Source organism: Papaver somniferum, chromosome 4 (genome assembly GCF_003573695.1).
Source record: "Papaver somniferum cultivar HN1 chromosome 4, ASM357369v1, whole genome shotgun sequence".
Classification (NCBI taxonomy): Eukaryota; Viridiplantae; Streptophyta; class Magnoliopsida; order Ranunculales; family Papaveraceae; genus Papaver; species Papaver somniferum.
The window spans coordinates 69,704,552-69,716,789 of record NC_039361.1 but is presented as its reverse complement, the minus strand read 5'-3'; the positions used below and the strand labels follow the sequence as shown (position 1 = coordinate 69,716,789).

General features: G+C 35.7%; 2 protein-coding genes across 4 annotated transcripts; one reads left to right on the top strand and one right to left on the bottom strand.

Moving 5' to 3' along the window:
- Positions 1 to 6,463: 6,463 nt before the first annotated feature.
- Positions 6,464 to 8,657, bottom strand: LOC113275830 (F-box protein At5g39250-like). 3 transcript variants are annotated; one of them, XM_026525393.1, is made up of 3 exons: positions 8,522 to 8,657; positions 8,220 to 8,315; positions 6,464 to 7,535 (listed from the first exon to the last, which is right to left on the bottom strand). In XM_026525393.1, exon 3 carries the CDS (start codon positions 7,421 to 7,423, stop codon positions 6,674 to 6,676), a length of 750 nt encoding a protein of 249 aa, XP_026381178.1. In that variant the 5' UTR covers positions 7,424 to 7,535; positions 8,220 to 8,315; positions 8,522 to 8,657; the 3' UTR covers positions 6,464 to 6,673. The 3 variants fall into 3 exon arrangements, with proteins under 3 accessions (XP_026381178.1, XP_026381180.1, XP_026381179.1); XM_026525395.1 differs by having other exon boundaries at positions 6,464 to 7,431; XM_026525394.1 differs by having other exon boundaries at positions 6,464 to 7,483; positions 8,522 to 8,656.
- A 232-nt stretch (positions 8,658 to 8,889) lies between these two features.
- On the top strand, positions 8,890 to 12,191 carry LOC113275826 (COBW domain-containing protein 1). Its single transcript, XM_026525391.1, has 9 exons — positions 8,890 to 9,067; positions 9,159 to 9,382; positions 9,870 to 9,984; positions 10,158 to 10,247; positions 10,448 to 10,633; positions 10,737 to 10,856; positions 11,422 to 11,532; positions 11,732 to 11,813; positions 11,916 to 12,191. Exons 1-9 carry the CDS (start codon positions 8,921 to 8,923, stop codon positions 11,978 to 11,980), a joined length of 1,140 nt encoding a protein of 379 aa, XP_026381176.1. The 5' UTR covers positions 8,890 to 8,920; the 3' UTR covers positions 11,981 to 12,191.
- The last annotated feature ends 47 nt before the right edge of the window (positions 12,192 to 12,238 follow it).

Below are 12,238 nucleotides of genomic sequence, written 5' to 3'. Positions count from 1 at the left end.
GTGGAAGGATGATTGTTGTCGTTGTAGCTCCTTGCTTCTTCACATCTTCAAGTCTTCGCAATACTTGTAATGTCTCATATCCTAATACTTTCAAGCTAACCTATACGAAGTTGACTCCAGTACATAATCAAGCGACTCTTAACATGAGTTTTGATTCACCAAAATATGACAACTAAACTCTACATACCAACGATTGGTGGGTTCAACCGAGGTATGCTCTAACACAAATGTATCTAAATGTGTTTAAAGAGAGTTGTTCAAATGTTCTATAGAAATATATATCAAGCATTTGAAACAAATTCGGTTTGGTTTGTAAGTGTACAAAGTATGTATACAAGAACCAATACATGAACAATGCTACGCTTTGCAAATCGAGTTCGCATACCTTAAAGCATTAAAATCCCAGGGACTTTAGTTCGCAAACGAACCCGAGTTCATGAGTATAGACAATTTAGTTTGCACACAGAGTATGTGAACAAATTGTCATACTTACCGGTTTCATAACATAACCCATGAGTTTTCGAACTACCGTTCCAGACCTTGCCTATTTTTGCCGTTCGCAAACACTGTTCGCAAACCACAGTTCCGGACCCATTACAGATAAACTCGTTCGCAAACAAGAGTTCCATACCCAACTAGTACTTCAAAGTTCACATAATAGGTACGCATATTGTGCTGTATCCAGACATTGGTAGTAGTTTTAAAACTCTCAATAATCAATATGAAACATCCTTAGAAGACGAAAATGGTAATCTTACACATACCACTAGCTTCAAGTAATTTTCAAATGATTATTTGATCTGTCTTCTCTATAAAGGACCAGAAATTCCTTGCTTACGTATCATTGGGAAATGCATTAACATAAATACGGGATCAATACGAAACATCCCAAGTTAACATCAAATGATAGTCTCACACAGATCATATAAGATGTCCAAGGTAATTTTCACATGATCATCTTGACTTAATATTTAGTTTTCAACAAATAATTTGTTCACAACTAAAGTTGTCAAGTAGATGTTGAAGCATTCTAAGCTTTAAACTCATATTTCGAGAATTATATTAATGAGATAAACTCAACTCTAAATATCATATGTTGCTAATGCAAAAGTCTATATAGTTATACGACTTAGTCTCATTAGTAGATACAATTGAATAGACTTCTGAGTGATATATAAGCTTTAGTCCCCACATACCTTTTGTCGTCGAAGTTCCTCCAAAGTCTTCAGTAGATCTTCTTCTTCAAATGGTGAACGTCGTGAAGTTGAATGCTCAACTATACACTTCTATCCTAATCCAAGACATAGCTATAAGTAGAATAAAAATCAAGATATAGTTTTGATCAACTAAACTTGACAAACAAGCTTGATATAACAACGATTGAGAGTTCGACCGAGCAATTCTCTAACAATAACCCTCATCCATAAAGTGCCCTATGGAAGAGTTAGTCTCTTAGTTCAGACATATCAATCTTGGTAAATTTTTCTTACAAATATTTATCCAATACCCTAGCTAACATACTTAACCCCTTTTAAGACATTTTTTTTTCTCATTTTAGATTACCTTTGTTCCTAAAGGAAGCATCTTGGATAATATCTAGCTAATGGGTTTGTATATATTGTTAATCATTTCAAGGGTAAGGATGGTGTGGATAATATTAAACTTGAGTGGCCATTTGTTTTTTTTGTAAAAATTAATGTCTTGGATTCATCTAATAACCTAACACGTCTCTCAACTCCGTCTTATTCACTTTTAATTAATAAAATCCCTATTGCATTATCAAGCCTGAAAGAGTTTTAAAACATGGATATCCCCAATCTCCATATCATATATTCTCTGTTCCGAGGATTTGTTTGCCTATATTGATAAACTTACTTAAAGTGGTCTCATTCCAAAGTATTAATTTGTACAGAATTGCTCAAGTTATCACACCTCTGTTTTTTGGCTGATGATTGCCTTCCTTTATCTAAGGCCGTTATTGATGGTTTTGAGGTTACCAATAGGCCACTCCTTGGCCTCTGGATAAGAAATCAATAAATCTGCTTGTTTATTAAGGAAATTCCAGAATGCATGATGAATCAATTATCTTGCATTCTGGATATTCATAATGATCATAACTTTGGTGATAAGTATCTTGGTGCTCTTATTTACCAGATGCATGTAGATGCTAGAATTACCTCCTGATACCATAAGCTTCTCTTAGGATGGTAGAAACTCTCTTGTCAAGCATGTTGGCCAAGCTATTCCTATTTACTAGATGCATGATTTCCTTATTCCCAAATACCTTTGAAGAAAGTTGAACTCTTACCTTTATAAAAAACCTTAATCTTTTAAGATGAGATATTCTGTGCACAAATCTACACGAAGTCTAGGCTTTAGGATGACAAAAGTTGAACAATCTAGTTATGCTTGCTATAAATGCTTGGAAGTTAATAAAATTCCCTGACCCTAATTTGGTTTGTATTTTAGATCCTTAATGTGAAGTGTCTTAAGTGTTTGCCCCTGGACTTGAAGGTGTTTTCACAGTACCATAAATGAGCTAATTAAATCTTATGTTTCTTGGATTGTGGAGACAACCGGTTTATTGATCTTTGGTGTGATAAGTGGATTCCATCTTAAAGATCTGCTAAGCCTAACCCTCAAGTCCCTCTTAATCCTGACCTTATATTAGGGTATCCTATTTTATTAACCAAGAAACTAGATCATGGATATCACTAGATTACAAACCTACCTTTGAAAATACTTACACTAAGAAGATTGTAACTATTCTCTTAAGCTATATTTGTACTCCTGATAGCAGGGGTCAGGAGCTTTCAAAGAATGACATAACCTATTCATGTCTGAAGCTTTGGAAGATTATTTGGAAAGTCAAAGTACTCCATCGTATTCAAATGCTTTTGTAAAATCTTTTAGAATTGCAATTTCGGCTAGAATGGTCTTACAATCCAGGATGCCTACTGGGTCCACTACTTGCCCTAGGTGCTCTCTTGATGATGAATATTTTATGCATGAAATTATTTATTGTCCCTTTGGTAGTCAAGTTTGGTCTGCCTCTGCTTTCTGTTTACGGTAACATGATTTCTTTGATAGTTCAACTTTTGGTTTTTGGATCTGGTTTCCTCTTATCTGATGAATCTTCTCCTTTGTTTGTTACTTTGTCTAGTTTATCTAGAGTAGAAGAAATAATTTACTGTTTGGAGGAAAAAAAATGAAACACCGGGTACTGTCTTGGCTGGAGATAGATCTATGATTGTTTTTAAAACCCTAAATTTATCTCAGACCTTTCGATCCAAGAGAAGACAAACTGACTCTTGCATCTCAAATAGTGTTGATAAATGGACGCCTCCACCTTTTGGTTGGATTACAATGATGGTGTTTATGATTTTTCTACTACGACTAGTGGTGCAGAATATGTGATAAGAGATCACATCAGTGAAGCTTTCATTTGTGCTACCATAAATTTTGAGGTTTCTTCCACACCTGAATCATAAACTCGTGAAGGTAGTTGATTTAGTACCCAATTATGCCATTTTTTGTAATTCTTTTTTTTGAAACTAATAAATTGAATTGATTAAAGAGAAGTGTTTACATAGATTTTATCTTCTTGTAACTGTGCAATAATGTTACCAGGAGAATCTAATAACCAAACACCACATAGTTTATCAACTCTGGCAGATTTTGACAGGACATCTGCAACTTTATTTTGCTATTTAAATTTAGCACATAGTTACATTGCCAAGAGGTAAACATACGAAATAAGGACTTCATATCTAAAACTAAATTACGAATTCTCTACTCTATATTGAAAGAGACTTTATTCAACTGCATTAACAACTATCTTTGAGTCCAGCTCAAACTCCACCCTCTCCATATTTAAATCCTTATCCCATTGACATGCCTCCCATAACCCTCTACATTCAAATTGATCTGGACTTGTTGAGTCTGTAGGTAGATGCATTTTGAACCCCTGTGACCACCTGCAAAATCGCGAAAAATTAGACCAATACCTCCAGTTTTATTAGTATGTAAGAAAGAACCATCAGAGTTAATTTTAAAATATCCTCTTGGTGGTGGACACCAATGAAGGTTATTACGAGGTTTCACAGGATCCGAACTACGAGTAATATATGGCTTGTTTTCAAACTCATAAATGTCTTTCCTGCAACTATAAATAATTATGTCTGGAGTTATATTCATGCCTTTTAGGATCTTGTCACATCTTTGATTCCATATACACCACGCCACAATAATTATTTACAGAGATCGTTCTCTTAAATTTGATTACTGAGAAGTTTCTCCACCAAGTCACAAAGCCAATCTTGCAATCTTGTACCAGTCTGGATGTGTAAGCCTAACATGACAAACCAAACTCTTCTAGCTATGTCACACTCAAGAATGCAGTGGGAATAAGTTTAAATACACTGAATACAGTAAGGACAAATTGAATCCTCTGAATTAATGACATAAAAGGAGCTTATCTCTTATAAGAAGAATGTTTTTAACACACTTCCAAGTGAACTGAGTAATCCTTTGGAGAAGTGGAAGTCTCCAAAGTCTCTTGAATATTGATTGCATACGTTGCCCGACTGAGTTATTACTATTTTTTTTCCTCATACATTTTTCGATAAGCTGACTTGACAGAGAAGAAAAAATTCTTTTCCAGAGTCCATATCAAGTTATCTTCATGTTTAGTATGAATGAAAATATTGAGAATGAACCTTGTTGTTGTGATATCAAAGTGATTATACATGAGATTGTAGTCCGAACCTGCAACATCATGAGAAAACAGATGGTTGACAGATACATAATTAAGATGATTGGTAACTCCATCTTTGGGCAGTTGTGGACCTTCTAGTTGTGCAATCCATCTGTGCTTTCAGATTAAGATTTTTTGGCCATTTCCGAGACTCAGCTGTCAATGCTTCTCCAAGACCAAATAGAGTTGTTGATTTTTAGAATATTAAAAATTTCACCAACTTGAGTAATATTTTTTCTGCGGTGATTTTGCACAAATAGAAGTATTATCAGTGCAATGTCTCCATGCAAATTTGGATAATAGAACTATGTTGAGTAGCTCCAAGTCTCTAAAGCCTAAACCTCATTCTTTTTTGGGCTTATTGACACCTTTCCAGGAAATAAATTCTTTTCCTATGTTTGTTTCTTGTTTCTCCAAAATTTCTGTTGAACTGAATTCATTTCTTTAATAGTGGAATTTGGTAGCTTAAAACTGATCATATGATGAACTGGGATTGAATTTGTAACATTCCTAATCATTACTGACCTTGCAGCCTCAGACATATTAGTACTCCTCCATCTGGATAGTTTTGCAGTCATCTTGTCCGTGAGAGAAGAGAAAGGAACTTTCCTATTTCTTCCCACACAAAAAAGGTAAAGCTAGATATTTTTTCTTCTTTGATATCAAGTTCCCTGACCTGGAGAACACCACTAATAACTTGATAGGGAGAAGGATTCATATTTTTTGAGAAGAAAACTGATGACTAATTGAAGTTGATAAGTTGGCCAGAACATGCACTAAACTCCTCTATCACCCGAAGTAGCTCGTTTACCTGAACTAGATTTGCTTCACAAAAGAGAAGACAATCATATGCAAACAAGAGATGATTTATTTTTGTTGCTGATGATTAGTGACTTCATAGTGGTTTAGTTGTCTTGAGAAAGCTTCCATAGCTATGGTGAATAAGAAAGGAGATAGGGGATCTCCCTGCCTAAATCCTCTTGTGGGTCTGAACAAAAGCCGAAGAGTGATGGGGAAAAGCTGGTAGATCAATTTGGAGATTTTGATGATTACCAACAGGTGTACACTTTAAAGGATATTTTTCAGTTCTTGTTGTGTTGCTCGTAAATTTACCTTTAGACCTAGACTTTGTAATGAAATTGCTCGTACCTTGGCTCATGGGCCAACACAAACTATGTTACTATATTTTGGTCCACACCTTTAATTAGGCTTTTGTCACAAGGCCTTTGCTTATCAATAAAAGAAAAAAAAGCAAACCTTAAAGTTCTAGTAATATCCCTTGCTAGTTTTTTTTTTCTTTTTTTGATGTAAAGACGAATTATATTAACTAACAAACATAGTACAGGAAGTTTACAACTCATTTTTATCGAATACATTAGATGTAGTGCTAGAGACCTTAATTCTCTGTTGGATCTTCGTGGATAAATGTTGAAGGCTTTTTATCCTTGCTTCTTTTGCCACTGTGTCCGCTGCCAAATTGAATTTTCGATTTGTGTTGAAGGCTTTCTATCCTTGCTTCTTTTGCCACTGTGTCCGCTGCCAAATTGAATTTTCGATTTGTGTACATTACCTGAGCGTACATTACCTGAGCCTGAGGAAGTGCTCTTAAAGATGTCTTTATTGCTTGAACGGTGGTTTCAGCTGTCCAGAAAGGACTTGTATTATCCTTGTTGATGCAATCTGCCAAAACTCTACAACCCTTGCTAGTTGACAATATGAATAAACCTTAAACTTTTTAATAATCTTTCTTGATAAGTTTGAATACACAAGTGATTACGAGGTCGATTTTCAAGACTCTGCATAACTTTTAGCCATAGTACTGAGAATGTACATAAAAAAAAAACAAATTACAGGACAAGGCAAACCTCCCCTAAGTAGACGACGGAACCAACCCGTCTGACAACTTCTTGACCTCTTTTACTTCCAATCAAGCATGTCTAAAAGCCACAACACTTCATCCTCAGAGTTGGCAGCATCACAGAAATCCAACTGAACCCCGAAAACATTGAGGAGCGAATCATTTCCTTCCTCCGTGAATAATATAGAGACCCAGGATCGGACGCCCGAGATGAACGGGTGCAGAGGAGAGAAGTCAAGATAGTCAAAGGCGAGGGCTCTGTGTGCACTTCTATCAATATAATCAAACACAGATTTCTTGACGATCTGAGCGATTTTGTTAGAATCCTTACGTCCAACAAGCACAGAGACACTAACACTCTGACCTAAACGAACATCAAACCTCGGATTAACAGGGATTGTCATCCTGTAATCGGAACCCTGTAGATGGAATCGCAGCAAGTTAGACATGCCTTCTTCCAGTGGAATCTTAGTCTTCAGAATTGGACCTTGAATTGCTTCCGAGAAAATAATTACGTCTTCTGCCCAAATATCAATAAAGAATTCCAAGTCATCAAAGGACAGTCTTGGTGGGAGGAGGGTACGGCGCTGGATACGTTTTGAGAAGGTAAGGTATAGCTTGTGGTATGTCATTGGTGGCGTTGAGGAAGGATTTTTGCAAACGGAGGGCCATCTCTTTGCACAGAGGCATTTCCAAAAGTAATCATCTCTAGCAGTATCTCTCCACTGCTTACATACCTGCATAGATGACGCTAGGTCTTTGGCATCCAATAGAGGAAACAGAGCTTTTAGAACCTCCCCATGCATCATCTTCAACACTGACAAGTGATCTTAATCAAATAGAATCAATATCGTCCATCCAAGTTCTATCTGAAACAGCAATGGGTGCCAACGCAGCAGAAATGAGAGAAGACTCGATATCCTACACCATAAGATTCACACTAACAGTCTTTGATTGCAATACTTAAGCAAGTGAAGATGATAGGAAAAGAAACATATGATTTTCAAGTTGTGACAAGTTATATAAATAATGCAGAGTTTAGATAACTAACAAATCCCTGGGTAACAATGTGAATACCTTGCAGTCAGACTATATATACTCAACGACAACAACATCTACAAAATTGAATACAGCTTGATGATAGATCCCATGAAATTACAACAACCAAATGAAAGGAGTTATAGCTACAATATTTAAAATCTTCAGTACATTCTATACAGGCTTGCTATGCTCATTCCACCAGTGTCTAATCTCATTTCTACTGGTCAATTCTCACTTACAATCAACCTGGTCATTTTTGTTACATGATCTGGCTCGCCTAATCCAGCCTCAATGCCGAACCGTGTTTCTAATTTCGAATTTCCCTAATCGACTAACAGCATAAGTTCATGCCCATATAGCAGTACTAAGGATATAGCTTTTGTGTCAATAAGTAAATAAAATGGAAACAGTTTTATATCTCTACATACTATATGGAAAATTGAATTCTTCACTGAATTGTTCCATAACCAAGGCCTATGAGCAAATCATTACACACATGTATATTCCAATTCTAAGCTCAATATTAACAATCAACATCGATAATAAGAATTAATATAAGCTCACCTATTTAACTCTTCCGAGGATAATATCTCTGATCAACTCCATTTCCATATAAATTAATCAATAAGATTGAACTGGCATTCAATTCCAAATTCCAATCTGAGAAATGAAAATAACCCCATGTATGAGAAAACACAATAGAATTTTAAGTAAAAGTTAAATCCATCAATATCCTTAAATCCCTAGAATCTACAAATGAAACCTAACAAATTTCGAGGTATCTGAGAATCTGAAATCAGAGGGGGGAAATCCAAATCAATGAAGCAAAAAAAACAATGGATTCGAAAATTCGATGTATCTTATACCTGTTTGGTTGGTTGATATGTCCACCGATTAAAAACCCCCCAGGAACAAATAGAGCACACAGAGAATCAGAGGAGGAGGAAGAGGAAGAGGAAGAAGCGACCACAAATCGAATTATTTTATTTATATTTTTTCAAGTAAGTCAGATTCGAGTATATTTCGAGACACCGTTATATCGTGCAATCAGATATTTCGGGATTCATTATTTTCATCTACGGTGGATGATCAGTCGTCGAGAAGCAGCAACCTCAAGGCCTTGTCCCATGAATCGGGTTTTAACCGCTTTACTACTGAGCAAGAACCGAGTTAATCTGATCCAGAACAACAGAAAAGGGTTAAAAACTTAAAACTTAAAACCCGATTTATTATTTTCATTCGCAGACGAGGCAAGGGTTTTAGTTATGATGGAGGACGATGATGAAACCCCACCTCTCGCTATTCAAATCGAAGAATCAGCAAATTCAAGTTCATCCGATCTTAAAACAAGTGAAGAAGACTCAGTTGGTGTTACTGTAATCACTGGTTATCTAGGTGCTGGAAAATCCACTGTAAGTTCATCTACTCAAAACATCTTTATAATTCATGTTTTTATCGATGGAGAAGTTCAGAAATAAGTTTGATTTTGTTAAAAAATTTCAGTTAGTGAATTACATATTGAATGCGAAACATGGGAAAAAGATAGCTGTGATATTGAATGAGTTTGGAGAAGAGATTGGGGTTGAAAGAGCAATGATTAATGAGGGTGATGGTGATGGTGGAGCAATTGTTGAAGAATGGGTTGAGTTAGCAAATGGATGTGTTTGTTGTACTGTCAAACATAGTTTGGTACAAGCGTTAGAGCAACTCATTGAGAGGAAAGATAGGTAATAACTCCGAATACTTCTATTTCTTAATTTACTTAATAAATTTCCTTCAAGTGCTCATTTCTAGCTTTTCAGAATTGTGTTTAAGCCTAAACCATGCTGCAGCAGAGTGAATTTTTGTTGTTATAGTAATGTATATTGAGTGGGGAGAGGCGGAGAGCTGTGATATGTTGGTGTTACTTAAGCACTGTAGAAATGGTTTTACAAACTGTAACTACTCCATGTTTCTGAGTTAATGGTGATTAGTTCGACCACAAGGGGTGGTGATTCTGGGGCTTTTTTTTTACGTTATTTTTTACATGTCACACTGCTCAGTATGACCCCATTCTTAGTGAAATAAACCAGGTTTAGATTAAGACTCGTTCATTCTATTGTACGAGTATAATGGATTGATTAGTTTTTCAGTTTGTAGACGACCTTGACGTTAGCTCCTTTTTATTCGTTAGCCAAGGTTTTATTTATGGCTGTTTCTTTTTTTGTTCCACAGACTTGATCATATACTACTAGAGACCACAGGGTTGGCCAATCCAGCACCTCTTGCGTCTATTCTCTGGTTGGACGACCAGCTAGAATCAGCTGTTAAACTTGATTCCATCATCACTGTTAGTTTCTTCCATCAAGTTTCTATTATTTATTTTGCTTCAGATGTTGGATTATAGTAGCTTTTGATCTTACAGTTTTTTCTTTCTCTATAATTACCACTTGCAAGTTAACCTTATCATTTGATTGCTTGATCTTCCAATCTTATATGATGTGTGTCTGGAAACCCAAATAGGTAGTTGATGCAAGAAACCTCCGGGTTCAGCTTAGTGAGCATCGGGATTCTTCTTCATTCCCTGAAGCATTTCTTCAAATAGCATTTGCGGTAATCTCCATGCACCTCCTGTTGTTATTTTAGAGATATTTCATGAAAATTAGATTTGCTTTTTATTTATTTTTCGAAATGTAATTCATATATTGTGCCCATGGTATACATGCTCTTTTGATTCTTAGTTTTGGGTATTTAGATTTTAGATCTTGGGTGGACTGGTTATAATATTTGATCGCTGTTGTTTTTTGTCGCAGGATGTGATAATTCTAAACAAGGTTGATTTGGTTTCTAACGAGGCCTCTGGACCGGTGGCTTCACGTGTTATAGAGGAACTGGAAAAAGAGATTCGTAACATCAATTCCCTTGCTGAGATAATTCACTCTGTTAAGTGTGAAGTTAACTTATCTAAGATATTGGACCGCAAGGCCTATGATGCTAAGGTCAGTTCGGTTTATTTCTGATATAATGTGGACTTTACCATTTATTCTCATTCTGGCAGATTTAGAATTTTACATCTAGTTAATGCGAGTAATTTTCATTCAGCAACTTGCTCATTTGGAAACACTACTAAAAGAAACTGAATCGTTATCAACCAGTAATATCCATGACAGTAACGTGCGAACATTGTGTATTACCGAGCATCGACAGGTTGATCTTGACAAGGTGCACCCTCCGTTTCTTTTCTTTTTCTTAAATACTAAATACTACTATGTTGTAGCAGTCCATAATGGGGTGTTTTATTTTTGTTTGCTTTGCTTACGAACACTAAATTTACATATTTACATTAATTGAGTTACCTCGTCAGATTCATCTGGACTTAACAGATGATACTCATAGTTTGCAATTTATTGTTTTGTTTTCAAACTTCAAATGTGGCACTCTCTATAGACTATCACAGAGTCTTCTTTTCGGTCTTATTGAGGCCACCGTATGCATGTTATTTTATGAATTTATAACCACATAATTGTAGTGCTCCTTTCCTCTCTGAGAGTTGCACAATTTGGAAAGTATTCATAAATTTTTTTGTTTATTGTCAGACATTTAAATCTGTCTATTTGTTGTCAGTCAGTGAATTTAAGTGGATTGCGTTTAGTAAAGACTCGAGACTTTCTTTCCCTTCGGTCTGCTTTCACTTTCCTACATGTTTTCTGTTGATACTGTCTCCAATTCAATTTATCAATGAAGAGTAAATACAAAATGCATGACAAGGATCGCTTTCCAATTCCAGGTTCGGTTATGGCTTGAGGAGATTCTTTGGGAAAAGAAATACAATATGGATGTCTATCGCTGCAAAGGGGTTTTAGATGTTCAAAACTCAGCTCAACTTCATACCATACAGGTAAGGTTCAATATACCATTTGATTATGGTAAAATCTCAGACCAGGTGACCATATTTGCTTGTAAGGTTTCTGTTTTGCTTTTTATTCCTTATTCCTAATAATTATTACTTCATTTCTGGAGGGTAGTTGTATTCTGTGTTTTGATTTTCTTTCTTCTTATGGATGTGTGACATATTTCAATGTCCTGAACGTTTATAGGCTGTGAGGGAGATATATGAAATTGTTCCAGCTCGCAGATGGCAGGAAAAAGAGGAGCGGGTGGTCAAGATAGTCTTTATAGGTTCAGCTTGAGCCTTTAATAATCTCTTATTTGTATTATATGCTTCTTATATTCTCTTAAAAGTCCATGTAACTCTTTCTCTTTTTTTTTTATTGGCTGCAGGTCGAAATCTGGATGAGGTTATTCTTAGAGACTCCTTCAAAACTTGCACTTTGCCATTATTGTAAGATATAAGTTTTATCATTTCTCGGTTAATTATTGTTAAAGAACTAAGTTCTTGATTTCACAGTGTGGTTTACTATTGATGGTCAAGTCACTGTCTAATCTGGAGAATGTTGTTCCTTGAGAATTTATCAATATTAACTACTCATCCTGAGAGTTTGTTGATAGAATTATAGCTGGTGAATCTAATGCTATTTTTCATCGTTCTGGGTCATATTTTCGCTTATCTTCTGTTCGCTTTTTGATATTGTGATTTGTATCCT

What these genes read in the sequence shown, in the direction of transcription:
- LOC113275826 (XM_026525391.1), top strand. Translation starts at nt 8,921, where the DNA reads ATGATGGAGGACGATGATGAAACCCCACCTCTCGCTATTCAAATCGAA. An exon ending in GCAAGGCCTATGATGCTAAG is followed by an intron (nt 10,634 to 10,736) that starts GTCAGTTCGGTT and finishes ATTTTCATTCAG; the next exon opens with CAACTTGCTCATTTGGAAAC. An exon ending in CTCAACTTCATACCATACAG is followed by an intron (nt 11,533 to 11,731) that starts GTAAGGTTCAAT and finishes GAACGTTTATAG; the next exon opens with GCTGTGAGGGAGATATATGA.
- LOC113275830 (XM_026525393.1), bottom strand. Translation starts at nt 7,423, where the DNA reads ATGATGCATGGGGAGGTTCTAAAAGCTCTGTTTCCTCTATTGGATGCC.